Raw genomic sequence first — 25,354 nt, 5'->3', positions numbered from 1 at the left:
TTGACGGATGCTCTAAGCTAAGCTCGGTTCCAGTTCAGAACATCAAAACATTACGTGCTAAAAGTGGAGGTGGAGTGCGGGTGACAGCAGAGCACAGAGCACCCCACTTGAGCCTCCTCGGCTGCTGCCTTGGCTCCGGAGTACTGCGCCCTTTTCCGACCCCCCGATTTCCATCACTGAAATGGGGGCCGTTTGGGTTTGTCCTGATTCGACTTGGTGAGGTGCGTTACTCGGAGGGCCAGGAAGTTTCGCAAAAAGAACACGATATCCACTTGGACAATACTATCCTGAATGTGCCAAAAAAACATATAGAGGGGATCTAACAAGGGCGAGAAGAAAGACATTTCAAAAAAACCATTCGAAGAAAAATGCTCTGAATCAATCAAATTACCGCTATCCAGCTGTCTAATAGGTCGGAGAATCCATACATTCTACAAACCCTCATATTGGGTTATTTCTTACAGCATTAGAAAGTGATCCGCCGAGCCCTTAGATACTCATAATCAGGCATCGAATCGCGAACGGATTCCTCGATAAGCACACCAGCTTCTTCTCCAAACTCATCCCGCCACTTCGCTGCCTCCGCAGCGATGTCGATGATCTCAGGGGCCTTGTCCTTGACAATACCTGACGAACTTTCAAGCGTAGAAAGCATCACTCTTGCAGCGTGCTGATGCATCTTCACCTCTTCGATGCTGGCATCGGGGTCGTGACATGCCCAGTGCTGAGATTTCTTCTCGCTATTGCCTGCCCATTCAAACTGCACCGCACTCTTGTCTAGCCCAGTCAGCTCACAGAGCTTGAGGACAACCTCGGGGTTGTGGATTAGATCGTGGGCATCAATCACAGGCGGTGCGACAGGCACATCCGGCTGCTCCAGCGACCAGTCGTATAACATGCGGGACCAGTGCATGGTCATGTGGGTAGTTGAAGAGCCCACCACGCCGTCCTCGTCGATTATTCCCGAGTCCGCCATCTTCTGCATGGCACGATACATGGATGGCCATGCCAGTGCCGGATGACGAATTATGAACACCATTTGCCATGAGCGCAGGTATTCGTCCGAAAAAATGGTTTCGTTTGATGGCGAGTAGGTCCTGGCAGTGCCGTAGGTCTCGGGTACGTCGACCCGAAACGCCTTGAAGAACTCCTGATCGTGATGGCCAGTGATTGACTTCTGGAGAGCGGCAGGGCTGTACATCCAGTACGCGTGTTCTTTCGTGAACATCACTTGGTTGTTCTCCTTGGCCCGTGCCGAGTACTCCTCCAAGGCGTCGACACACTTCTGGCAAGAATTTTTCACCTTGATTTGTTGTTCATCGGTCCACTGGTCCCCGGGTTTGTTCAGGAAGTCGCCATACTGCGTTGCTTCGATGAACGCTGGATAAAAGAAGTAACCGCCCTTGGGACTGGTGAGCAGGTTAGGCTGGTTTGGGATATTCCAGATTTTTAGAAGAAGATTGGACGCGGTGCGAGGCACGGAGACGAGCAATAAGCGGCGGGGAGTGGCGGCGGGAGCGGCGGCGGGAGCGCCGTTGGTTTCGAGAATGTCGCTAGCAGCCATGGTAAACAGTAATCAATGATAGGCACTGCCGCAAATAAGCTTAACTTGGCGTAGGGTAATGAGGTGCAGGAAAATGGCTATATTTTGGAGGCAGATTGCGCAATTAAATATCTAGACGCCTTGCAAAAAGTCCATATACGAGGTAGTAGAAAAAAACCCCTGCAACGTACCACGTCTCCTTTCAGGCCCCCCTTGGGCTTATTCTTTAGTGCGAATGGGCCCCTCAAATTTCGACCGTCCGTAACCCTCCCCTCCCCCATGATGCTGATTTGATGGAGGAGGAGTGCCTGTATGTAAGCTCGGGAATTAATTAGATCCCATTCGATTGATTTGCAAATTCAATGTCTTTTCTAGGGAAAAAATAGATGATTAGGACTTCGGCACCTCGGACACCTGTCGCTCCGAATAATGTCTCGGCTATTGATAACCAATAATAGGTCATAGCCTTGTCTCCTGACCGAGGCCGTTGCCAAGGCGCTTAGACCTTCTAGCGGGTTGGTAGCGGGCTGGAGCGGGGAACGGATAGAGCCAAGATGGCTAATTGTGACGGAGGTTTCAGCAGGGCAGAAAACTTGTGCCCACGCCTAGCAAGACATAGAGACAGCATGGACCTTGAAGTACGAAGCTCGGCTAGGGTTGACTGAATCGGGTATTTCCATTCGAGGTACTCTCAGCCTCACAGAACTCCCAATTTCGTCAGTTTAAGTTGACGTGTTGTTCATTGCTTATGTCGATCACTGGCCTCTTGGGAGCCTTTTTTAGGCTACTGAGATAATCCCAAGCGATGCAGACCATGTGCCCGAACAGGGGTTTTGGTCTGGTGAGATTCTCTAGCATAGGCTGTGATTAAGGAAAATAAGACACGGTTCTGGCCAGCTGCCCAGGTCTTCTCCGTGCTTATCTATGGCATGCATACAGTACCGCCTCCAAAGTTGAAACTTGATGCCTTACTTCCCTACTTAGCCTGGCGAGAACGAGCTCATTGGCACCAGCTGCGTCTGTTCGGCCTAACGGGGTACATTATTGACGCAGGTATCTCGTCAGATAAAATGTAATCAGTAAATGTTATTCACATGCATTTGATCCAACAAGACGTTCAAGTCAAGGTCGCCAGGCCCTGGTTACCGACGTTACCATAGATCCACTGACTGAAATTGCTAGGAGCGGCTTGATTGCAGGGAATTCCGGAGTCGTTCTGACCAATGATGTTTGTGCACTGGAACAATTCGTGCTGAATGTCCGTGCCATAGAATGGCAGACCACGTGTGGCATTCACGCTGGTGATGTTCACATTATCAAAGGTGATATTGGGGCATGGGCACTCGTCTGAACAATAGATAGACGAAGCAATGTTAAAGCGTGACGTGCCACGGATATTTTGCCACTTCACGTCTTCGATCTGCAACGTCGATGTGTTGCAGCCTTTGTTAGTTCCGGCCGAGTAAACGCATTGTGACAACTGAATCGGAAGTCCCACATTTTCCATTTCGAAGTTGCGGAAAGTAATATTCTTGACAAGACCGGTTCCACCGCCACCCCAGTCTCCATTGCTAGGGGTGTAGATCTGAGTGCCTTGCCATGTCTTGATATAGGCGCCATCCATTGAGTTTTTGACTTTCACATTTTCAAAGGTGGTATTGAGATTGTAGTCGGGCGTATCTGGGTATTGACCGATAGACCCAATTGTAACTCCAGTGCCGCCTTCGCAGGAAATATTTTTGGCGTATAAATTCGTCGTATTACCCTTGGCTGCGATACAATCATCGCCGTTGATAATAGTGGCATTTTCCACAAGCAGGGTATCACTCTTCCAGGAATCGTAACCGTCGGTGTTCATCGTACCCCATTTACTGTTGCTCGTGGCATTAACGAACAAGTTGGTAACGGATACATTCTTGCTATCCCAGACAAATGTAGCCCAGAACTGCGGTTGAATGATTCTCAGTCTGTCGACAAGTAGGTTGGTCGAGTTATAGAATGTAATACTCATTGGCCGCCCTGGCTGGTTCGACTCATTCTTGTTTGCATTGTACCAAGCTTGGCCCTGGCCATTGTAGAACCCGCCCTCTCCATAGAAGTTCACATTTATACCTCCAAAGAGCCAAGCAGTGACTTGATTCTGCAAAACAACACTGATCGCATGAGTTCTCCAGTATGGGATGTTGTCAGAGAAGCGTAGTTCTCCGCGGAGATGAACATCACAGTTCAACAGATTGGTTGTGTTGAGAACGGTATTGACATGGAACACATTCTTGGTGAAAATAACCGTTCCATTCGTACCACACATATCAAAAGCTTGCTGGATAGATGGAGCATCATCAACGACTTGTCCTTTAAGAGCAAGCGCTTCGGGGTACAAAGTGCATGTTGTCCCTTGGTTGACGACCCAGGCCTTCACCAGGGTGATCCAGAGTGCAAGAAACCACAAATTCATGGCGTAACTTCGTCAGGTCTTCAATGACTGTGGGTTGAAGGGTCGCCGCAGAATTTACCTGCATCATGTCCAATTTTCGAGGAGCAAGAGCCGTATATATATGTGAGCAGGAGTGGGATATTTTCCCGACGACCCCCACGCGTGTAGGGAGAGACAAGGTTGCATCATATCTCACCCCAGGGGGCCCCAGTCTTGTCGGGTTAAGCTAATAGCCGCTCGTGTGGATATGAATATACAGTCCACGGGTATCTACATGGGTGCAGTAGACAAGACGGCTATCGAACAATGAAACGAAATGATTGGCTCGGGCAGCCTCCGAGGACTATTGACTCGTGGCTCCTCTGGGGACGTTAGTCACGTCCGGCCTGATTGGCCACGGTTCAATGTTAAAATGACTTCGCTTCGGTATCTCCTTTGATTTCGATGCTATTTGCAGTATTCGTAGTGGTGATCCTTATTAGGGATGACATCGTATTTCTTGATGATCATCGGACATTTTCCGGAAATATGGGTACTGACACGGGTACACGAAGTCAGGCAAATGAAATTTCCAAAAAGAGCAAAAAGAATTGGGTCACTCCGACCTTGACACATTTGAGCTCTGTCATGAACCCTTTCCGGAGATTTGCGCCAGCCGGCTTCCCGAAGTCGAAACGATGGGCAGCAATAATGGGCCCGCGTATTATTCTTTTACCCGTCTGCAGTCTCTACGACTTTTGCCCTTTCGGCCCGGTGATGATGTTAGATCCTGCGAAAAAGTGTGGGGTCAAAAGTTTAAAAGCGCGCAGTGAAATAATGTGGATTATCCCACTTTAGAAACACCGTCTTTCGTTCTCCTTTGTTCGCTTTCTATGTGAAGTTAGCATAGTAGCTAATAGACAACCATCGCCGAAAACTCATCTCGTCTAGCCTTTATCCTATTCTCACACGCAGCTCTCAGAACTAGAGCAATTTCCCGACGACTTAACAGTGATAGAACCCTCTAGGAAAGCGGTTTTCTCTGAATTGATAAACGATTAGGGCAATGAAATTGGCAATCAGAAGGGGTTGAAACTTTTTAAGACTCCGGTAATTGGCAAGTAGTACTGATCACGATGATATCAGATATGACTCCAAGGTCATATAACTGATAGAGAGTAAGATCAATCATTACGAGAAAGAAGAGTATCCTCTACAGGAAAAGGGCAAACGCCTGTAGATTTTGCCTGCTCTGCTAACTTTCATCGATGTGACGTCATTCCAATAATTCCACGTGGAGACGAGAGGGAATTTAGTCCCGGTCGGTCGGTTGCACGCCTACTCGTTGGATATTATATTTCGAGGGTGGATCAAATTGATACTATCATCACGGGCTTTACAGGCTAGCTCCTCCTTTCTATCGGTAAAATCTTCCGCGTGAGGCCGATGTCGAATTTCTGTCGGCCATTGAGAACCGCAAGGCCTCCTACATGGATTCCGTGTTGCTGCGGCACTTTGTGAAACTTCAAATTAAATGGACTAAATTTCTTACAGTAATCTTGAATTTATGAACCTCATCTTGCTTCATTTGGCCCCTTGAAGTAGCAAATTCGAACTGGTCAAAATAAGTCTTATTATGATACCAAAAGTCTAGCATCTACATTGTACCATCGAGTATATCCAACCTTAAGCGTCACATCTCTCGGTAATTGTCATAACAGCGCCCGAGGTTTCCAAATAATGCGATAAAACTGAGAACGAAGTGGTCAGTAAGGCTCTCTTTCACCGCGTTTTTGAATCAAAGGTCGGCGTTCAAAAGACCCGACCCCGCTAAGACACCCTCAAGCCAGTGACATCAACCACAGAGAACCAACAACGTACTTGTTAACCGGGTCGTGGTCGTGTTTCCTTAACTCCGGTTATATGCTGACGTTATTCAAAAATTGTACGTCAATACTTGACATTCCCCCAGGAGGTTAATATAAGATTATTTAATTCTTTCCCCCGACTTTTCCTTCCCGTATGAAAGCCAGTCGTCAAAATGTCAGTTGATTACAAAAACGATGTTCTTCTTCTCACTTGTGCGAGCGGCAAGCAATGTTCCCGGCTGATTCCTCTTCTCTACAATACATGGAAACAACTGCGGCTCGCTGTGAACACTACGTCCTCCGAGGAGCTTCTGAAGACAAAGTACCCTAATGCGACAGTTGTGCGAGCCGACATGTCCCGTATCGACGATGCGCGGCGCATATTGTCGGGAGTTACGACCGTGCTTTACATAGGGCCATCTCTTCATAGCCATGAAACTGAAATCGGGTACACCATGATCGACGCTGCGCGCCACGAATCCCGGCACGGTACTTTTAAGCACTTCGTTTACTCGTCCGTGCTGCATCCGCAAATCCGCAAATTGATGAATCACGATTGCAAGCGCTACGTGGAGGAATACCTGATTGAATCCGGGCTCAACTACACCATCGTTCAACCGAGTCATATCCTGGATCAGTTTCCGGTGGAGAAATTGCTGCAACCGGAAGAACCTGTCTTCCCTGCCCGCTTTGATCCACAAGTAACGTTCTCATTTACCGCCCTACAGGACCTGGCGGAAGCATTCGCGGGTATTTTCAATGAGAGAGAGAAGCATTACCTGGCAGAGTACACAGCCTGCTCCACTGGACCAACCTCCTATGCCGACTTAATTGCGATGCTAAGTGGGGAAATCGGCAAGCCTATTCAGATCCCAGAGAAGGGGTACTTTGAATCCGCAGACCAATTTCAAAGTATGTTCGCTGGGAAGGAGGGCGATGTTCCACCAGGTACCCGTGATGCGATCCATCGACTGCTACTCTACTACAATTTTTATGGAATCAAAGGCAATACGAACGTGTTAGAGTGGTTAATTGGACGGAAGCCCACAACTGTTGAGAACTTTCTTCGTCAAAAAATCTTGGAAATCCGAAACTCCTAGATATGCAGACTGGTTTATCAAAGCAACTGTGAGAGTGTGGGACACTACCTACTGTTGCCATGGCTATATGTATATTGAAATTAATGATTTGAAAGTGCCAAAATCATCCCACGCCATCTTAAATAAGCCCGCACTGACTTTCCTGTACCCTTTATTATCTCCGACGGTCAGTTACGTTAAGTCCGATGTACGTCACTATAGCGGTCCTGGAGTCCCCACCACCAGCGTCTTGTAATTTCCCTGAAGATAATCTGCTAGCGAGTAATGTTCACTTGCAACCGAGGAATACCGGATTTGCGATCCACTTTCCTTGTATTCAGTATCTCTTACCGCTCTCAGTTTGAACAAATGGTGCACATTCCAACCATTAAATTACACAAGTCATGCTTATAAACACTATGTAACCGAATGTTCGGCTCTCATTTTAACGTTAAGTTCAAATCCTCCACCCTCATCTAATTCCACCACGAAGCCTGCACCATGATCAATTTTCCCTATAAGCACGTCCTGCTCATCGGAGCTACCTCTGGCATTGGACATGCCATGGCCATTAAAATGCTCGAACATAACATTCAAGTGACCGCTGTGGGTCGACGCCAAGAGCGTCTGGACGCATGGGTGCAAGAGAATGGCACCAACAAAGCCCATGGCGTCATTTTTGATATCGGCAAGCTTGATGCCATTCCTCAATTCGTGGCAGAGTAAGTCATTACCCCCAGCTCTCTATTTTAATGGCCATATCAAGGCTAAAGCAGCCAAACGATCGAATAGGGTAACCAGTCAATACCCCGATATCGACTGTGTCTTCATAAATGCCGGCTTCCAGCGGGCGACCGATTTTACATCCCCCCAGACCGTTGATTTGCCTATGTACCATCAAATAATGTATATCAACTATACCGCTGCTGTGACTCTGGCGAGCGCTTTTCTCCCTTTCTTGTCGGGGAAGACAACTGCGGCAGGTCTGATTTTGTTAGGCGCCCCTTAAATATCCCATTGTATATCAAAGCTAATAGTGCGGAACAGCACCGAATCAAACCTCGCGATCGTGCCTGCGGTCTCCTTGCCTGGTTATTGCGCATCCAAGGCGGCTTTGAATACATTCGCCATGTGTCTTCGGGCTCAATTAAGAGAGGCCAAGTCCAACGTCAACGTGATTGAAGTCTTTCCTCCGGCTGTTCAGAGTAGGTTCATTTCGTTTGTTCCCCCTTTCTTCGCTCAAACTTGCGGAGGCAAATAATGGTAATATGCTCATGGAAATATAGCGGAACTACACGATTACATGGGAGTCGAAAAGGGTCGCCAAATGGGCATGCCCTTGAAAGAATTCACAGACAAAGCCTGGGAGGGACTAGTTCAAGGCGATGATGAGGTCTATGTCGGGTGCATTCCGCCGGAGGACCGCTTTTTCAGTATCGCTCGACAACGTCGTTCTGCTTGTGAAGACTTTGCTCAGTCAATGCGAAAAATGCACTAGATAGATTTCATGTTCTAAGGATATTAATGTAGCTTCAGAATCGACTGTTGTAGAAGCCGACATTCGGATGGCCGGACAGGGAGGACATTGTTGTTGATCGGGGGTAATATCGAGTAATAAATGGAGACAATGAGGGCTAAGCCGCAAATCGCGACCGATGGGGTAGAATATCTATGTATGCATGTACATAGTCGTCAAAGAATCCTCAATAACCAATAATTCGTAAATTCTATCTTAACTGTAATAATCTTGAACTTCCTTTTCTTTCTTTTCTTTTCTGTTTTTGTTCGAAGGGGGTTTTGCCAGCCTGCTCCTGAATCATGTTTGATACTTTACTTATCTTTCAAGTCAAATGATGGGGGAGAGCTGACCTTTTTTTAAGTTATTGTGGTGAACAAAAATGCCTTATATAATGGTGACTTCCAGACGCATGTCTAGCGTATGAGGATGAAACCTTACGCAATCTATCCTTCAGTGCTAATCGTATCAGTGGACGAATCAATATTTGCATTCAAGTTCTGTAGAACTCCTTACTATTTATTAAAGATTCAGATACTTGACATCCTTCCTATGGCGTTATCACTTCGACAAGCAAACAACCTCGAGATTTCAGAAAACGAAAGGAACGATTTTTAGGAAACAGGTTGGTTAAAGCTACCGATTGGCCTATTTTTACACCGGGACTCCAGCCTCTGCAGTATTATGACGACTAACTAAACATGGCTCATTAGCTTCTATTTCATAGGTCTTGCCATCATTGCATTGTGTCTACTCATCATGAGATATGCGTATTAGGCGGGAAACGATCGAAAGTGCGGGGAGTCGTTGAGGTCGCGGGCGGTACGGAGCAGATCCTAGTCATCGAGGAGCAGAGGACCCAACTGTTTCTTGGATCAGAGGCAATGCCACCCCTCGGGCTATCTCATTTGATACCTCAAGAGGGGACCCACGGAAAAAGGTTTCTGTTAACACAAAGCCACCATTCTCGATGCATACTGTGCACTTGTCACCCAAGAAGAATATGGATCTACCTTGCAATAATCTGTAAACCCCCTACATTATCTTCGTTGGTGACAAGAACCTTCATGTAAAATTTTCTTCGAAATAATGGGATTTTCTTAGTCACACTGGTGTAGCTAATATCCTCGTAGAGGAAGAGAGCGAGTGAGAGGTGGAGTTTACACCATGCTTGACGAAGAAACCAGGGTGTATGGCGGCCACGCGCTTGTTTTGACAGGGAAAAGCGATTTATGTTGATAGCGAGCCTCCGAGCTAGGATGTGTGGGTGTGTATTCTCCGTTTTATCCGCCGCTAAGGCCACATTTTTCCCGTCTTAGCCTCACGCGGATCGTTTTGCAGTCTTATTCCCTTCTCGCTTATTTCCAGCTCCAAAGTTGTTTACTATACTACTACTCGGTAAAATTCGCTAAGGCTTTTGGTTCGCAGCTGCCCCGGGCTCAGCGTCTACTGAAATCCACGTACGTTTTCGAAGTATGCGGAGGACTTTAGTTACACTACCACAAACGTTCGAACAAGACATATCCCCACTTCCCATAAGTTGCGATCCACGCGATGCTGATCAAATGTTGACCGATTCGCTGCTGACCCCAATCCAATTGGACGATCGGCTTGATACCAAATACTCATTCGGTTATTTCGATACCAATTAAAGACGGGGTTTATCGGTATATTTTCGGAGTATCCCAGGCTTGAATCGTACCAATGTGGTAAAGATGCACGAGAGGAGAGACTATTTGTTGGTTGAGTGCCATTCGGCCGCTTTCTTGAGGCAAGGATCATCTCTCGACGTGGTTGATCGACAATACACAGCCACAGGTGGCGCACATGAATCAGGAATGTGCATTGTCTTCTGGTACATCTCCAGCAGAACATGTCATGCGGTAGAGAGAAAATACAGTATCCTGGGCAGGGATTCCCATGCTAGCGAGGATCTCTCCACACGGGAATCGCCCGTAGCCAGATTCATAGCGTCACAGTCCAGATCGTCGATAAATGTCATTTCCCCTACTCTCCACCCAAAATACACAATTGATTGATCATCTTTTATCCGTACAATAGTCGGAGGAGCGGACACATCCCCAGAATGTGGGAATCCTCAGTGCGAGAAGGGCCTGCTTTGTTGGGGAATCTGACCCTTGCATCATCACACTAATTGCATATCGAGAAGAAAAGTGCCATCGTACAGCGACTAGCTGGACTAACATTTTAGTCACGCTGTTGGTATAAGAGGGTAGAAGCTACAAACTACGGTGATAGCTGGGCAGCCTGGAACATCGTGGCTCGCACATGAAAACACACCGGTTTCCAAACAACACCAATGATCGTGGGTGCTGACTTGGGAGCCCGCCACTTCCTGTCCGTGCTTCCCACCTCGCACTGCTTCTCTGCCTAGGAGTTGATCTCTCCACTTTTTCCAACAGGCTCGGGCCGTGCGCCACAGCGAGGCTGGTGGTCTAGTAGATTGTTTATGAAACTCCGCATACTATGAGTCCTCCTGTTGGACTTTGTGATATTTTCTCTCTTTCCCCACTCCAACTGCATATCTCTCGACTCAACTGACATACCCAGCTATCCGGACTTACTTCCTCCTCTTCCTTTTTGGCTGCTGGCCAATCTTACCGCAGGCAATTCCCCGGGTATCTGGGTAGCTGGAGCGAGTCATTTGTTTCTGACCGCCAGATCTCTCGCCCAGCACAAATCCTGCGTATCATGTCGCAATATCAGCAGGACGATCTGGCATATCCGCACTTTGCCATCATCTACATTGACAGATACGGCAACCTGCGCCATGAGACATCCCAGTCTATTGCCAATAGCCGCGAGACCATCCTGTCGCCATGGGTTACAGATGCCTTCCTGAGGGCGGTTGCACGATCGAAGGAAGTCGTTCCGTCACATTCCCCATGTAGGTGTCAAATACCCAGCTTCATGCGGTTGGTTGACGCGAAGTAGTTCAGCGTGGAGCATCACCATCCCTCCCGCGAAAGACGCCCAATGGACATTTCCATGTACAGCAAAGCCTACAGCACCTCAGGAGGCCCCGCAGTGAAGAATGCAGCATGACAAGTAATCAAAAAGCCCTGATCAGCATTAGAGACAATGACTTTCTGCGGCGGTACTATGAGAGGGTATTTCAAAATCTCCAGCAGACGAACTGCCGAGTCCTGGCAAAAGCCTACATCAAACTCGTGGAGCCACGCAAGCAGCTGAGTTATCCTTACAACGGGCGGAAGGTCGTCGCTGGTGAAACTCAAATGTTGGACCCCGGCGAGACCAAGCCGCCGTGGTGGCCGTCTGAAGTGAGCCACCGAGAACCAGACCATCTCCTCAAAGCCGGTAAGGCTATACCTCTTTTCCTTTCAGTACCCCAGGTGTTTCCTGACAAGCTCAAAAGAACGCGTTAAACTCCTAGTTCATATCCTCTGCGAGCTACGCACTAGCTATGGCATCTCCGCCCGGAGACTGAAAGAAGCAGATGAGCCGATCCGTTGCCAAATCTCCCCACCCGAGCGATTACAAATACTGGACGAACTATATCAGGTCCGAGAGGAAGAAGAAAAGTTTTTAGAGGGGATCACCGGTACGTGCGCCGTGCTCAAGCAAACTATCGCGTTGGCCATAACAACTTACTGGCCGCAGATGGCAAGGCCGTGGTGGCCATTTCTCGAGCGAATCTACCTGACGCAATCGGGATCTCAAGCAGTCATGGGAAAAGTAGCCGAAAGAGGACCCAAACTGAGGCACTCAGCCAAGAGAAAGGGCAGATAACCGAAACGGTGTGCATCCAGAGCAGACATATTCTAGATGGGGACGGACACCAGGCTGTCTTTGCGCCCCGCGCGAATCCCCCCAACTCTCATTCTACCTCCCCTAGTCCGACACAGAACATCACGCAGGACCTTCCCATACACCACTACCGCAACTTTGATCCTCCGTCGGCGTCGACGTTGCAACAGGATCCAAAGAGAAAGCGGCAAGATGTTGTGACGAGTGTTCCTACCACGTCTAGCCATTATTCTTTAGGATATCACTCTTCTAGCTTCATGAACTCCCAGCCGTTCTCACCGGAAAGTTACGACGAGCTTCAGAGCCTCCTGCACCAAGTTTCAACCATCGAACAGCCTACCACGGAGTGTCACGGGGAGTCCATGGGAACATATACTTTCCCGTACTACTTCAATTGAAACATAAAACGATCTATCCTTAGAGATTTTGACTTTATGGCGATGAATTCTGTCCCATCTCTGGCGTTAATTGGGTGGAAACAGCATCATCCGTGACTTTAAATTCCGGGGAAGCGTTGACTTAAAAGCCAAAAGGAAAGGGTTTCCTGATTATTTTTAGTCAGCAAACAATGGGCGAGTTTTCGAGTATATACAAGAAAAAGGTCATCTCTTCGGTCGAGGTTTTCCTCATGAATCCTCTATTTAACAGATATTGAAAATACCAGTCGCTGAGATACGTCCAGGGATACTCACTAGGACAAGCTATCGCTTCAGTTCAGCCTTTCCAATCACAATGGCCATAATGCTGTGCCACACTGATCGAACTACAAGACCTAGAACTAGCTCGCGGTAGACCAAGTCGACATCACAGTGGCACTCAGAGCTATCGGAATACATGTGTAGGAAATCTTGTCCTCCACATTCTCATCCTAGGGAGAAGCTGCGCCTTGGCCGAAGAAAGTACTCGAGTCCTACGAGTACTTAATTCATAACATTCTGTGCTTGGAGAGCGATGGTTCTTCAAATTCTTGCATAGCTTCATTGTCGGTACTAGCCCAGGTAACATTTCATCGGTAAGATACAATCGCATATGATCGACACGGTCTCACGAAAGTCGGGTGAATCCATCACCTACGTTTAGCGCCAGCCAACCGGCGTGGGGCAAATGGGGATGACGACATTATCCAATGTAAGGGCATCAGGGCATCCCTGGAAATCGACAGTTCCTACGTCTACGGTAACTACCTTATCTTAATTGTTGATTAAGTGGTACGTGTAGTATGACCAATTTCAGATTCTTGGACCAGGTCATCGGCAAAATCCACTCCCGCAGGCAAAAAAAAAAAAAGTTACTGAGTCCGGCCCCGCAGGCCGATGTCGGTTCCCCTCAAAATGCACCCAAGGGCAGAATGTAGGATCGAGTCGGCAACCCGCCATTCCTCACCACATTCATGGGCAATTGATGCATAGGGCGTAGTAGATCAGCCATAGTAGATCCCTTTGAGTCATACCGGGGAGAAAGTACAGATTTGGATTCAGCTGCACATACCACGGACCAGATATCCAGTGAGCGAACCCGGCGCTCCCCACCCCCAGGTGAAAAATTTCGCTTTTTGCCGCCGAGCGAAAGAGTGCCGATTACTACGCAGAAGAACCACACCGCCCACTCCACTATGACTCTTACTTCCTTTCTCCTCAGCACATAAATATCATCGCTGAACTGACTCGGTCTTGTACTTGGTCACTTTACCTTACTTTTGCATCCCTTTGACTGCTATCGTCACTCCCGTCCACCCGCGCACTCCTTGACCCCTCCACCCCACTATCTACGCACACAATGTGTCCCGGTGCCGACCCCGAGCTCAATGGGCAAGCCAACGGTGCCAACGGTACCAATGGTAAGAGACTGATCCAGCAGACTTGGACATCGAACTCGCCGTGCTAACGCCAGGAACTCTAGGTGACCACCCGGGCTTCACTGGCATCGAAACCCGCCAGAACCCTCACCCCGCCCCCTCCCGCAATCCTTATGGCCACAACGTCGGTGTTACCGACTTCTTGAGCAATGTCTCCCGCTTCCAGATCATCGAGAGCACTCTGCGTGAGGGTGAGCAATTCGCCAACGCCTTCTTTGACACCGAGAAGAAGATTGAGATTGCCAGGGCTCTCGATGATTTCGGTGTTGACTACGTGAGTCATTGACAACCTTTTGGATAACATCATAAAGAGACGAAGTCTAACCGTGGGTACTGCGATAGATCGAGCTCACCAGCCCCTGCGCTTCCGAGCAGTCCCGTGCTGACTGCGAGGCTATCTGCAAGCTTGGTCTGAAGGCCAAGGTACGTTTTGGACCATGAGGCAAATTGTGACCATTTGGTTGAGCTGGAGTTTAATTGTGCTTAGATTCTCACTCACATTCGCTGTCACATGGATGATGCCCGCGTGGCAGTCGAGACTGGTGTTGACGGAGTGTGAGTTATTCACATTGTTTGAGACTTGTTGAATTATTTCTGACCCGATTTCTAGCGATGTCGTTATTGGCACTTCCTCCTACCTCCGTGAGCACTCTCACGGCAAGGACATGACCTACATCAAGAACGCCGCCATTGAAGTTATCCAGTTCGTCAAGTCCAAGGGTATTGAGATCCGTTTCTCCAGCGAGGACTCTTTCCGTTCCGACCTGGTAGACCTTCTGTCCATCTACTCCGCCGTCGATAAGGTCGGTGTTCAGCGTGTCGGTATTGCGGACACTGTCGGCTGTGCCTCCCCCCGCCAGGTCTACGAACTCGTCCGTGTGCTCCGTGGTGTTGTTGGCTGTGATATTGAGACTCACTTCCATAACGACACTGGCTGCGCCATCGCCAACGCTTACTGTGCCCTCGAGGCTGGTGCCACCCACATTGATACATCCGTCCTCGGTATCGGTGAGCGCAACGGTATCACTCCTCTCGGTGGTCTGATGGCCCGCATGATGGTCGCCGACCCCGAGTACGTTAAGAGCAAGTATAAGCTGGAGAAGATCAAGGACATCGAGGACCTCGTCGCCGAGGCCGTCCAGGTCAACATTCCCTTCAACAACTACATCACCGGTTTCTGTGCCTTTACCCACAAGGCCGGTATCCACGCCAAGGCTATCCTTAACAACCCCAGCACCTATGAGATCATCAATCCTGCCGACTTCGGCATGACCCGCTACGTCCATTTCGCCTCTCGTCTGACCGGCTGGAACGCCATTAAGTCGCGTGCTCAGCAGCTCAAGATCGATCTTACTGACACTCAGTGCAAGGAGTGCACCGCCAAGATCAAGGCTCTTGCTGACATTCGTCCCATCGCCGTCGATGACGCCGACTCCGTCATCCGCGCCTATCACCGCAACCTGAAGTCCGGTGAGAACAAGCCTCTAATGGACCTGAACCCCGAGGAGCAGGCCCAGTTCGCCGCCAAGGAAAAGGAGCTTGCCGCTGAGGCTCAGGCCAACGGTGTTGCCCTTTAAGCGACATCATATATCCTGTGTTAAATAGCGTGCTTTTCGCCAGACCATTTCCGCATTCATTATAAAGTCCGGATGCGGTGGAATCTCTGATGATTTGATGTGATTTATGTGTTTGGGACTTTTTTCTTTTTTTCTTCTGGATTCCAAAAGTCGTTCTTGTTTTTTATGAATACCGAAAAGGAAGGTCTGGACCGGTGTTCGGAGAGCGATCTCTCCATGTATATAAGCGAAGCCCACTCGGCTGCAACAATTCAAGCATTCAAATGACTATCTTTCCGCGTAGAATGCATGGTATACTCTGGACAATAACCTCCAAGTAGCTAAATTGGAAGATGGAAGTGTACGAAGTCAAGAATTGTCCAATACAAGTGCTAGGGTTCTTCATGTGGCAGCCTCGGCAGGCGCTAAGACAGTCCGGGATCCGCGGGCGGAACCGACGGTACTTAACGTCCACTTTCCCGATCGGCGACAAGCTCTCCCATCATTACATACCTCTATCCATAGGGACACAATGGGTTCCACGACTCTCCCTGTCGCCCTGCAGAATAAGCTGCTGGGGTACGGCCGGGCGTCCAGCGCGCATTTATCTGCCGTCAATCTGGACCTGTGAGTAGACCGCGCCTCCCCCGCGAAACGTCCATCGTCATCGCTGACCGGAACCACCACAGCATCCGCAACATCGTATTTATACTCTTCCTTTTCCGCTACACGCGCAAGACATTCTATTCGCTTCGTGGCTACGGCCTTTTAGGAAGCATCCGCAACGCTTACATCGCTGTTCGCCTGTTCTGTTACTCTATCTTCCTACGCACCCCCGGCGTCCGAGGCCAAGTCGATAAGCAGGTCTCTACAGCTATTGAGAACCTTGAATCGAAGCTTGTACAGAGAGGTCCGGATGTTACTCGGTATCTCACGCTGCCTAAGGATGGCTGGTCTGCGGATCAGATTCGTGAGGAGCTCACTAAGTTGGCTGGCTTGGAACATACACGCTGGGAAGATGGACGCGTGAGTGGTGCGGTGTATCATGGTGGCAAGGACCTCTTGAAACTCCAGGCAGATGCATTTGGCCAATTTGGCGTTGCCAACCCGATTCACCCAGATGTTTTCCCTGGCGTTCGCAAGATGGAGGCCGAGGTGGTTGCTATGGTATGTTCTTTGTGCTCTATATACTGCGCGACACCGTTGGGGACGGATAGCTAATTTTTGCAGGTCTTGTCTCTGTTCAATGCTCCCTCGGATGGCGCTGGTGTCACCACCGGTGGTGGCACGGAATCTATCCTCATGGCCTGCTTGGCGGCCCGGCAAAAGGGCCTCTTGGAGCGAGGGATCACGGAGCCGGAAATGTGAGCTCGGCTTTTCTCTGGATGTTAGTGATATGTAGTTGCTGACAATATGCAGGATCATTCCGGATACCGCACACGCAGCCTTCATCAAGGCCTGCAACTACTTCAAGATTAAGCTGCATCGCGTCCCTTGCCCTGAACCCGAGTTCAAGGTTGACGTCCACGCTGTGCGACGTTTGATAAACCCCAACACTGTTCTCCTTGTGGGCTCAGCACCCAACTTCCCCCATGGTATCGTCGATGATATTCCCGCTCTGTCGCACCTTGCAACCAAGTACAAGATCCCTCTTCACGTGGATTGTTGCTTGGGCTCTTTCGTTATTGCTCTTCTTAAGAAGGCTGGCTTCCCCTCACCTTACGAAGAAGAGGGTGGCTTCGACTTCCGCCAGCCCGGTGTCACCAGTATCAGTGTGGATACTCACAAGTACGGATTTGCGCCCAAGGGCAACTCCGTTGTTCTGTATCGGAACAAGGCCTATCGCAGTAACCAGTACTTCATCTACCCTGACTGGTCGGGCGGCGTCTACGCCTCGCCTTCCGTAGCCGGTTCTCGCCCCGGTGCGCTGATTGCTGGCTGCTGGGCTAGCTTGATGAGCGTTGGTGAGACGGGATACATCAACAGCTGCACGGAGATCATCAATGCCGCGCGCAAGTTCGACTCTGCTGTCCGTGGACATCCCATAATCTCGCTTCACATGGAGGTCGTGGGTAACCCTATGGTCAGCGTGGTCGCCTTCCGCAGCAAGAACGGCGCTATTGATACCTACGACATCGCCGACGATCTCTCCGCGAAGGGCTGGCACCTCAACGCCCTGCAGTCCCCAGCTGCCCTGCACTGTGCTTTCACCATTCCCACGGCAAAAGCCGTCGACCACCTCATCGCAGACGTGGTCGAAGTCATTGAGAAAGAGCTGGAGAAGGCCGAGGAACGCCGCCAGCAAGGCAAGGCTTACATCTTGAAACGTGGCGAGACCTCCGCCCTCTACGGTGTTGCTGGAAGCATACCTGATAAGAGCATTGTGAGCCGTCTGGCAGAGGGCTTCCTTGACACGCTGTACAAAGCGTAAAGCACGAGTGGAGCTTCTTTCCTTTCACTGTACATCACCGGCCATTGCTTTCCCAGATATCCTTAACCAGTCCTTAGGCTGCGCAGGTCGATTTCGAAAACGATTGACGCGATTGCTATCCAGCGTTTAATTCAAATTGCATATATTTTTTGTTTCAAGTAAAATTGTCTGATTGTGGAATGACGTCCGGTATAGTACAGTAGTTGAAAAAAATAGGGACGTAGAGTACATGACATGAAAAGAAGCCCGCTCCATGCAATAATATCACAGCAAAAAAGAAAAAGAAAAGAAAAGGCTGCACGGCCCTTCATGCACCATCAAGAAACTTGGTCTCGGAAGAGCACTAACCCCGATGAACCTATAGGGGAAGCAATGCCCTAGCATTCAATCCAATGCCCCAAAGTATCCCTCAATCATCAAAGAACTCCCCATTACTGACCAAGCATCTCCCCCCGTTCTTGAACACTGCTCTTTTCAACGTAATAGCCGGGATCAGGTTTCCGCTCGAGGTGCACCTGCTGCTTGGTGAGAGCCTGGTCGACCTCCTGGACCGAGACAAGCTCCTTGACTCGCATGATCTGACCGGCCACGGACGGAGACACAGGGTGGAAGACTGTGGCCATACGCTTTTTGAGGCCGAGAGCCTTGAGGACGTCTGTTGAGCGGCGCGGAAGGCCGATGGCGGAGCGGAGGAGGGTGATGCGGAAGTATGTCAAACTCATTTTGATTAAGTGCAGGTCGAGTTAACGGCCGGCTAATTCGTGGATTGGAGATGTTGAGGTCTTTCACGGCCGCTGGTGTTGAGGACTGGTCGGGATTGATGGGCCGCTCGAGTCGAATGTTTGGTGGTTGCTCGGGACAACAATTGGATGCAGGAATAGGTGATGTGGTGAATGCAGAATTCCTCTCGGAGAGAGATTGGGGGTTCTGCGCTGTGCTGCTTCAATGAGTGTCTTCACAGTCGATGTTGGGCGCGATTTCGCAAAATCTCAGGCGGTAGGTCACGTGCGCATTCTGCCGCGTCCCCGGGGTCAGCTCCGCAGCTCTGGAACGCGGGACGCCCTGTACAGACACCGTCTACCTAATGAGGCGTGTCTGGGCGTGACTGTGCAAATTCGAGTACGACTCTTGCACAATAATACCCCGGGCCTTCCGTCACATGCTCGCACTGCTGACACGCCCTAGCATTCACCAGTGGAGCTAGATTAGGCGCTTCCGAATTGACCGCGACGAGATACCTTACCCTTCCTTGACCGACAACGTACTTTCACTATGGCTCAAGCCGCCAACTCCGATAGCACGGTGGCCATGCCCCGCTTGGAGGATATCCTGCGTCATCCCGAAGACCTGGACAAGATCAATGGTCTCAAGGCCGAATATCTACGAAAGAAAGGCGCCGTTGATTCACGACTGCGAGAAGGCCTGCGGGACCAACTGGAGGCAGTGCAGCGCAGCATAGGCATCCTGACAGAAGGGCAGCGACAAGTCTCGAAAGCAAGGGATGAATTGTCCGGGATCGACAAGTTGTGCGCCGAGTCCCAAGGCAGCGTGGAGGACTTTGCGCAGATCGACAAACTTGCCCGGATTCAACGGCACTTTGATGCCACCTTGTTGATGAAGAAGGGGCTGGAGAGCTTTGGCGCCGATATACAAGAGGTGGAGGATCTGCTGAGGGAAGACGATGACGATCTTGAAAATCAACCGAATCTACTCCGGGCTCATATGCAGATCTCACGGTTGCGAGACTTCCGCGACGAGGCGATGGATCAGATCCGCAAGACAAATGATGCAAGTGCCGAGGAGACTTTGACGGAGTACTTTCAAGGGTTAGACTCTGTGATCGACTGGTTTGATGATCACCTCGGTACAGCCTGTATGAACCTGATACCACTGGTCCAGGAGGACAACAAGAGTATGGTTGTTCGACTTGCAGTGGTGGTTGCGAATGAAGAGAAGAACGATGATACAGTGAAGGCCTTGCAAGAAGCCCAAAAAGACCACAGAGACTTGGCAAGTCGTTTCAAGTCAATGAACATTGGCCCGAAGACTGTTCGCGGGTATAAGGACAAGTTCGTTCAGGCAATAGAGTTCTACGCGTCAAACCAGTTCGAGAAAACCAAGGAGGAATTTTTCGGGGACCCGGACCATCTGGAGAAGAGTTTCCGGTGGTACTTCAATGATCTTTTCACGGTCAAACAGGGCATGCAGAACCTGGTCCCGAAGAAATGGAAGATCTACAAGTTATACACCGATATGTATCATCGAATGATGCATGATTTCCTCGTGGCCATGATTGATGACCCTGAGATCCCAGCCGACAACTTGCTGAAGATCATTCACTGGAGCGACAAGTACTACAAGAAGATGAAAAAGCTGGGCTGGACACCGGCCGAACTTCATCCCAACCTTCTGGATGACCGTGAGCCCGAGCTGGTGCGCCAGTGGCAGAGTGTCATTATCAACGCGGTGGAGGAGTGGATGGCCCGTATTTTCGAGGCAGACAAGCGAGGCCTTATGGAACGGCAACCAGACTCCCTGGATACCAACACAGATGGATACTTCCGCACCAAGACTCTTGCGGACATGTGGCGGATGCTCCACGAGCAGGTCGTGGCCTCAGGTGCATCTGAAAGAGCCGACGTCGTCGAAGGCGTCATGGATGCCATGTTCCGGGCATTGAAGACCCGACTGAGCGCATGGCTGGCCGTCATCGACGAAGAATGCACCAAGCACAAGGCACCGGGTAGCGAGCAGGCCGAGGGTGTGCAGCTACTGCAGGACTGGTTGATAGGAGTAGCCAACGATCAGATTGCTTGCATCGACGACAACGAAGAAACCGGCCAAATGGGTTACCTGACAAGGTTTAAGAATGACATCGAGCCGCTCGTGACACCCAAATATATGGCGATGCGGGCAACCGCCGAGCTGGATGCACTGCGCGATGGCTACGTTGATTTGAGCACGCACTGCCTGGCACAGTTCGTGTCCGTGGTGTTCAGCGTGGATCTCGCGACTGTCATTCCAGACCTGTTTACGACTAAATGGTATGGCGAATACGCCGTCAAGCGAATCACCTCCACTTTCGAGGACTACATGGCCGACTACACACCGGTGCTCCACCCATCCCTCGTCGATATCCTGGTCGAAGAGCTTTCAGACGAGTTGCTCGTGCGATACCTCTCATCTGTCCGCAACAGGGGCGTCAAGTTCCGCCGCCACGTCGACCCCTTCACGGACAAGTTCAAAGATGACGTCCTCACTGTCTTCGCCTTCTTCCAGAAATACGAGTATTCCTTCGAAGGAACCATCAAGCAGAAGTGGCGTTTGGTCGATTGGCTTGTCCGTTTGCTTGAAGCCGAGAAGGGTCAGCCTATTGTTAGCGTGTACGAGGCTTTCAAGCTCGAGTACTGGGATCTGCAACTGTCGTGGGTGGAGGCTGTGCTGCGTACCCGCGATGACTTTGAGCGCAGCATGATTAGCTCTATCAAGGCTAAGGCTGCTGAGTTGTCTGTTGAACGTGGTATGGAGACGATTATGAGTCGAGTGAGGTGATTTATTTGAGGTCAAGGGACGACGAAGATGCTCATCCACACTGGACGATCTCTGTCCACTTCCGATATCTGGATTTGACAGACGATCCGGATCCAAGCTTGGATCAAACGGTGTTTGGCACGCTCAAGCTGGCTTGAGAAACGCACCGCAGTCTGGAGAGTAAGCAACAGCAATGAATAATACAAATGATATTCTATCCGCACACGGGTATATGGTAATACATTCGGCCAATATGATACACCTTGAAGTATCTAGCTCAGCTTCACCCCTCCATCACCTCCCGCGCTCCCTGGCCGGGCCAATATGGAACTCTGCGGTGCCTCAAGACTCCGTTCTGCAATGACAGTATATTTCTCGCCTAACCGCGCATTCAAGGCTGCATGATCAGAGTCGAGACTGAGTTTCTTTGCGCCCATTTCACAGATACACACCGTGTCAATTTGTACATCTTTCGCCCAGACGAACGGATACTGAGGTGACATTGCAGATCCCGTCTCGCCACGGGTGACCTCATTCTCTGCGACTTGCGTGCTATCGGAGCGTGTGGAGTTAAAACCTGCTCGAGGTATCGTCCGCGCTTCATCGGCGTAGTAATCCCGGTAGCGAGCTAGTAGATCTCGAGCATCGAGTTCAAGACGTCTCGATTTATTCTTTTCTTTCTTAGGACTTATAGCGTCGGTCCGATGCTTTGGTCGTCCCCGGGCGTAAATTGTGTTCACGACGGTTGCATGCAAAAGTAGAGGACGTGGCTTTGGTTTGCGGGTGAGAGCGGCTGTGTAGGGGTCCAATGATTTAGGACCGGCTTCAGACTCGGGGGGAGGTTGTTTATCTTGAGCGTCTTCCATATCATCCTTTTGCTTGTCTTTGCTTTCGCCCTGTAGAAAGCCAGCCTCGAGAAATTTGTCCCGCAGCATCAGACAGAATGGATATAATCGACCAGTGGGATCTATGGGGGAGGCGTGCAGAACAGTCGCGGCTTTTGCCCGTGGTAGGCAATGTAACGACTCGAGAGAAACGCTAAGGGTATTGGAAGCCCGCGCTGTCTCGGGTACAGATTCTTGGGATTCAATATCTCCTGGGTGTTTATCCGTGGCAGATGAGCGGGCGCGAGACTTGTCCTTTTCACGCAACTCCATGGCCACCCGCTCCGCTTCGCGCATTAGGCCGGCAAGATCAAGCGATTGAAAGAATCGGAGTGCCTCTTCGAGCCGCTCCTTTGTGGAGAGGCTCATGGCTCCAAGAGTGAGATGCAACGTGCCTAACGGACGCACGGCGCCTTCCGGAATGATCGCGCGCGAAGCATCCTGCTTCTTTGAGGCATCTGGCAAATCTGCGACTGGTACTGGTGGACATTCCGCCCTGAATGTTGCAATCGATGACTCCAATTGGGGCAGAGAGGTAGAGTTGACTAGTGGGAGACATAGAAAATGCGTTAGGGGCGGACGCTTCTCTGGTCGGTGGTGTCGGGCCTGTTGTTTAGGCGTGTTGCGTTTAGCTCCCGTCATGGCTGTTCGAGCCGATGCAGAAAACCTGGCGCATAAATCTAGGGAAAATACGTATGTGTTAAAGGGCTTCCGCGGCCATCGGAGGCTCATTTGGGTGGAGCGTTGGGACGGAATTGAAGTTGACGTCGAAGTGTGGTCGAGCAACTTGATATGCGCACGGACCACAGGTGGTTCTGGGTGGGATACAAGAGCATCCTGTGACAGCCAACGTAGGAAACACGGTATTGTCAAGGTAGTAAGCACAGCATTGGGGTTGGGAGAAATCAACAGGTACTTATGTTTCTGGCAAACGAGAAGCGAACTCATGTTTAGAATATTGGCTGTATAAAAGTCACCAGTCAAGACAATATACGTATTTCAAAGTAGGTACCAACGGGTGCACAGAAGTCAAGAGGAAATGAATGTCATATGGGGTATACAATAGCTCGACTACACGAGATGAAATGCACCGAGACCCTTGTATGGGCCTACTCGTCCTTCTTCCGTCCCTCAAGTACACGCATCACATCATTAACGCTGTCCTTGTCACCTTTCCTCTTCTTGGGTCCACGCTTGCGCTTTTTCCCGCCGCGTTCGTCTTCGTCAAAGTCATGTAGGACAGTGTCCTCATCCTCATCATCTTCGAGTCGGCTACCTCCGAAGCCCATGTCCAGATCTGCAGCATCCATGGCATCGCGCCGTCGAGCTTCCTCAAGGAACTTCTTCTGTCGGAGAGACGCCTCCGGGGACTCGCCTTCTGCGGCGGAGGGAGAGCTTTGCCGGAGAGCGGCTGCTCGCTTGAGAGCGGCCATGATAGTCGGGTCTTTCATGAGAGGGTTAGAGCGATCCTCTGACTGGGACTCGGGAGCAGTAGACGTGGTGCCGAAGTAGTTACGTGGCTTGGGAGCCGCTTCTTCCGGTTGTTTCTGTTCTTCCTGGGAAGGCTCTTTCTTCTTCTCTGCAGCTTTCTCCGTCTTGCCTTCTTCATCGGATGAAGTTGCGTCGTCCACTATGCCAGCAAGCGGGTCGTAGTCTGCGCCAACCCCGGCAAAGATATCATCATCCTCTTCCTGAGGGACGTTGGCAGCTTCCCGGGCAGCGATCTCGGCGGGAACTTCCATACCCAGAGGTTTCGCAGCCTTGTCTGGCATGGGGAGCGCAGTAGCGGATCCCGTCGAATCGGTGGGCTTATCAATCCACCGAACCTTGCGTTTCGTATTACCCTCGGCATCAGTGATGACTAGGACCTCTCGCCGGCGACCAGTAGGGCCGTCAATCTCCACGAAACGCGTCTTTTCCGGCTTGCCATCTCCAACCTTTTTAAACCTCGAGCCCAATGTCGGCTCCGGCGGCGGCGGCGGCGCTGCCGCAGCCCGGCTAGCCCTCAACTCCTTGAGAATCTCATCTCTGGTCTTCTTGCGTGGCGGAGGTGGTGCCATAGTTCCTTTCTTTTTCTCCTTCTGCTTCTTCGGCGCAGAAACATCTTCTTCCTGGCCCTTTGCATCCATCAAGCGCTCAAACTCCTCCTCCGCATCCTCTTCCCGTACGGGCTTTTCTGTTGGCTCGGGTTCCAGTTTCTCCGGCGCATGCGACACATCTTCGCCAGCTTTGACTCGTTGTAAGAGTTTCCAGTCCAGGCCCTTCACCATATGTGTACTACCGACGTCACCACCGACGCCGAGCTCGGCCTGCAGCTTGTCGAATGTCGCCTGGTCGATTTGCCCCAGTTTCACCATCTCCTCTAACGCTTTGATCCGTTTCTCGAGATCATTTTCGCTTTTTTCTTCTCCCTGTATATTGCGTAGTTGTGCTCGGTCTTGGTATCCGGTTGGCAGTTTGCTTCCCTTGGGCGCGGCGGAGGACTTGAATCGTTTGCTTGGTCGCTGGTCGCCCTCACGGCGCTGTTCGGCGAGTTGGCGGGCGAAATCGACTCCAGATACAGAGCGCCTATAATTTGAGGACAGAGAAGGTTAGTAGAGGAGCGATGTCGGGCGGGAAAGACATACGGAGTCATCGGGATGCTGGAGCGCATTCGCGAGCCCAAAAGCCCGCCTGCGCCCGCGTCCGCGCCGCCGGCTGCTGCATTGCGGGCTGGCGTAGATGATTTCTCGGAGCCTGACGAGTTGTCTAGCAGCCGCCGAAACTGCTCGTTGTTCATGGTTGCTGATGGCGGTTCAGGAACAGCGCGTCGTTAATTTGAAGATGGAGAAGGGTCCGGCTTGGCACCGGATAAGGTTGCGAGGGAGTATCGGTGAGGCCTTGGGTAGA

General features: G+C 50.5%; 11 protein-coding genes across 11 annotated transcripts; 6 read left to right on the top strand and 5 right to left on the bottom strand.

Moving 5' to 3' along the window:
• Window positions 1–466: 466 nt before the first annotated feature.
• On the bottom strand, window positions 467–1,564 carry N7498_002655 (uncharacterized protein; the record flags this gene model as incomplete). Its single annotated transcript, XM_058449717.1, has 1 exon — window positions 467–1,564. The coding sequence occupies one exon, from the start codon at window positions 1,562–1,564 to the stop codon at window positions 467–469; it is 1,098 nt and encodes a 365-aa protein (XP_058312061.1).
• Window positions 1,565–2,660: 1,096 nt separating this feature from the next.
• On the bottom strand, window positions 2,661–3,998 carry N7498_002654 (uncharacterized protein; the record flags this gene model as incomplete). The annotated part of the gene is made up of 1 exon (XM_058449716.1): window positions 2,661–3,998. One exon carries the CDS (start codon window positions 3,996–3,998, stop codon window positions 2,661–2,663), a length of 1,338 nt encoding a protein of 445 aa, XP_058312060.1.
• A 1,999-nt stretch (window positions 3,999–5,997) lies between these two features.
• Window positions 5,998–6,924, top strand: N7498_002653 (uncharacterized protein; the record flags this gene model as incomplete). The annotated part of the gene is made up of 1 exon (XM_058449715.1): window positions 5,998–6,924. One exon carries the CDS (start codon window positions 5,998–6,000, stop codon window positions 6,922–6,924), a length of 927 nt encoding a protein of 308 aa, XP_058312059.1.
• Window positions 6,925–7,404: 480 nt separating this feature from the next.
• On the top strand, window positions 7,405–8,401 carry N7498_002652 (oxidoreductase, short-chain dehydrogenase/reductase family; the record flags this gene model as incomplete). Its single annotated transcript, XM_058449714.1, has 4 exons — window positions 7,405–7,625; window positions 7,696–7,886; window positions 7,941–8,108; window positions 8,190–8,401. 4 exons carry the CDS (start codon window positions 7,405–7,407, stop codon window positions 8,399–8,401), a joined length of 792 nt encoding a protein of 263 aa, XP_058312058.1.
• Window positions 8,402–11,131: 2,730 nt separating this feature from the next.
• On the top strand, window positions 11,132–12,606 carry N7498_002651 (DUF2841 domain-containing protein; the record flags this gene model as incomplete). The annotated part of the gene is made up of 4 exons (XM_058449713.1): window positions 11,132–11,327; window positions 11,375–11,758; window positions 11,817–12,136; window positions 12,211–12,606. 4 exons carry the CDS (start codon window positions 11,132–11,134, stop codon window positions 12,604–12,606), a joined length of 1,296 nt encoding a protein of 431 aa, XP_058312057.1.
• A 1,378-nt stretch (window positions 12,607–13,984) lies between these two features.
• hcsA (homocitrate synthase) lies at window positions 13,985–15,640 on the top strand (the record flags this gene model as incomplete). Its single annotated transcript, XM_058449712.1, has 5 exons — window positions 13,985–14,045; window positions 14,108–14,337; window positions 14,406–14,486; window positions 14,551–14,618; window positions 14,674–15,640. 5 exons carry the CDS (start codon window positions 13,985–13,987, stop codon window positions 15,638–15,640), a joined length of 1,407 nt encoding a protein of 468 aa, XP_058312056.1.
• A 511-nt stretch (window positions 15,641–16,151) lies between these two features.
• N7498_002649 (sphinganine-1-phosphate aldolase DPL1) lies at window positions 16,152–18,050 on the top strand (the record flags this gene model as incomplete). Its single annotated transcript, XM_058449711.1, has 4 exons — window positions 16,152–16,246; window positions 16,309–16,786; window positions 16,850–16,983; window positions 17,039–18,050. 4 exons carry the CDS (start codon window positions 16,152–16,154, stop codon window positions 18,048–18,050), a joined length of 1,719 nt encoding a protein of 572 aa, XP_058312055.1.
• A 431-nt stretch (window positions 18,051–18,481) lies between these two features.
• On the bottom strand, window positions 18,482–18,772 carry N7498_002648 (mitochondrial 54S ribosomal protein uL30m; the record flags this gene model as incomplete). The annotated part of the gene is made up of 1 exon (XM_058449710.1): window positions 18,482–18,772. One exon carries the CDS (start codon window positions 18,770–18,772, stop codon window positions 18,482–18,484), a length of 291 nt encoding a protein of 96 aa, XP_058312054.1.
• Window positions 18,773–19,322: 550 nt separating this feature from the next.
• Window positions 19,323–21,602, top strand: N7498_002647 (SNARE-binding exocyst subunit SEC6; the record flags this gene model as incomplete). The annotated part of the gene is made up of 1 exon (XM_058449709.1): window positions 19,323–21,602. One exon carries the CDS (start codon window positions 19,323–19,325, stop codon window positions 21,600–21,602), a length of 2,280 nt encoding a protein of 759 aa, XP_058312053.1.
• Window positions 21,603–21,853: 251 nt separating this feature from the next.
• On the bottom strand, window positions 21,854–23,107 carry N7498_002646 (uncharacterized protein; the record flags this gene model as incomplete). The annotated part of the gene is made up of 1 exon (XM_058449708.1): window positions 21,854–23,107. The coding sequence occupies one exon, from the start codon at window positions 23,105–23,107 to the stop codon at window positions 21,854–21,856; it is 1,254 nt and encodes a 417-aa protein (XP_058312052.1).
• A 467-nt stretch (window positions 23,108–23,574) lies between these two features.
• On the bottom strand, window positions 23,575–25,244 carry N7498_002645 (uncharacterized protein; the record flags this gene model as incomplete). Its single annotated transcript, XM_058449707.1, has 2 exons — window positions 23,575–25,033; window positions 25,093–25,244. 2 exons carry the CDS (start codon window positions 25,242–25,244, stop codon window positions 23,575–23,577), a joined length of 1,611 nt encoding a protein of 536 aa, XP_058312051.1.
• Window positions 25,245–25,354: the final 110 nt, after the last annotated feature.

The sequence above is a fragment of the Penicillium cinerascens genome (assembly GCF_028974065.1).
Source record: "Penicillium cinerascens strain IBT 15544 chromosome Unknown contig_1_segment0_segment0, whole genome shotgun sequence".
Taxonomy (NCBI): domain Eukaryota; kingdom Fungi; phylum Ascomycota; class Eurotiomycetes; order Eurotiales; family Aspergillaceae; genus Penicillium; species Penicillium cinerascens.
The sequence above is the reverse complement of the archived record's forward strand: the minus strand, read 5'-3'. Positions and strand labels throughout refer to the sequence as shown.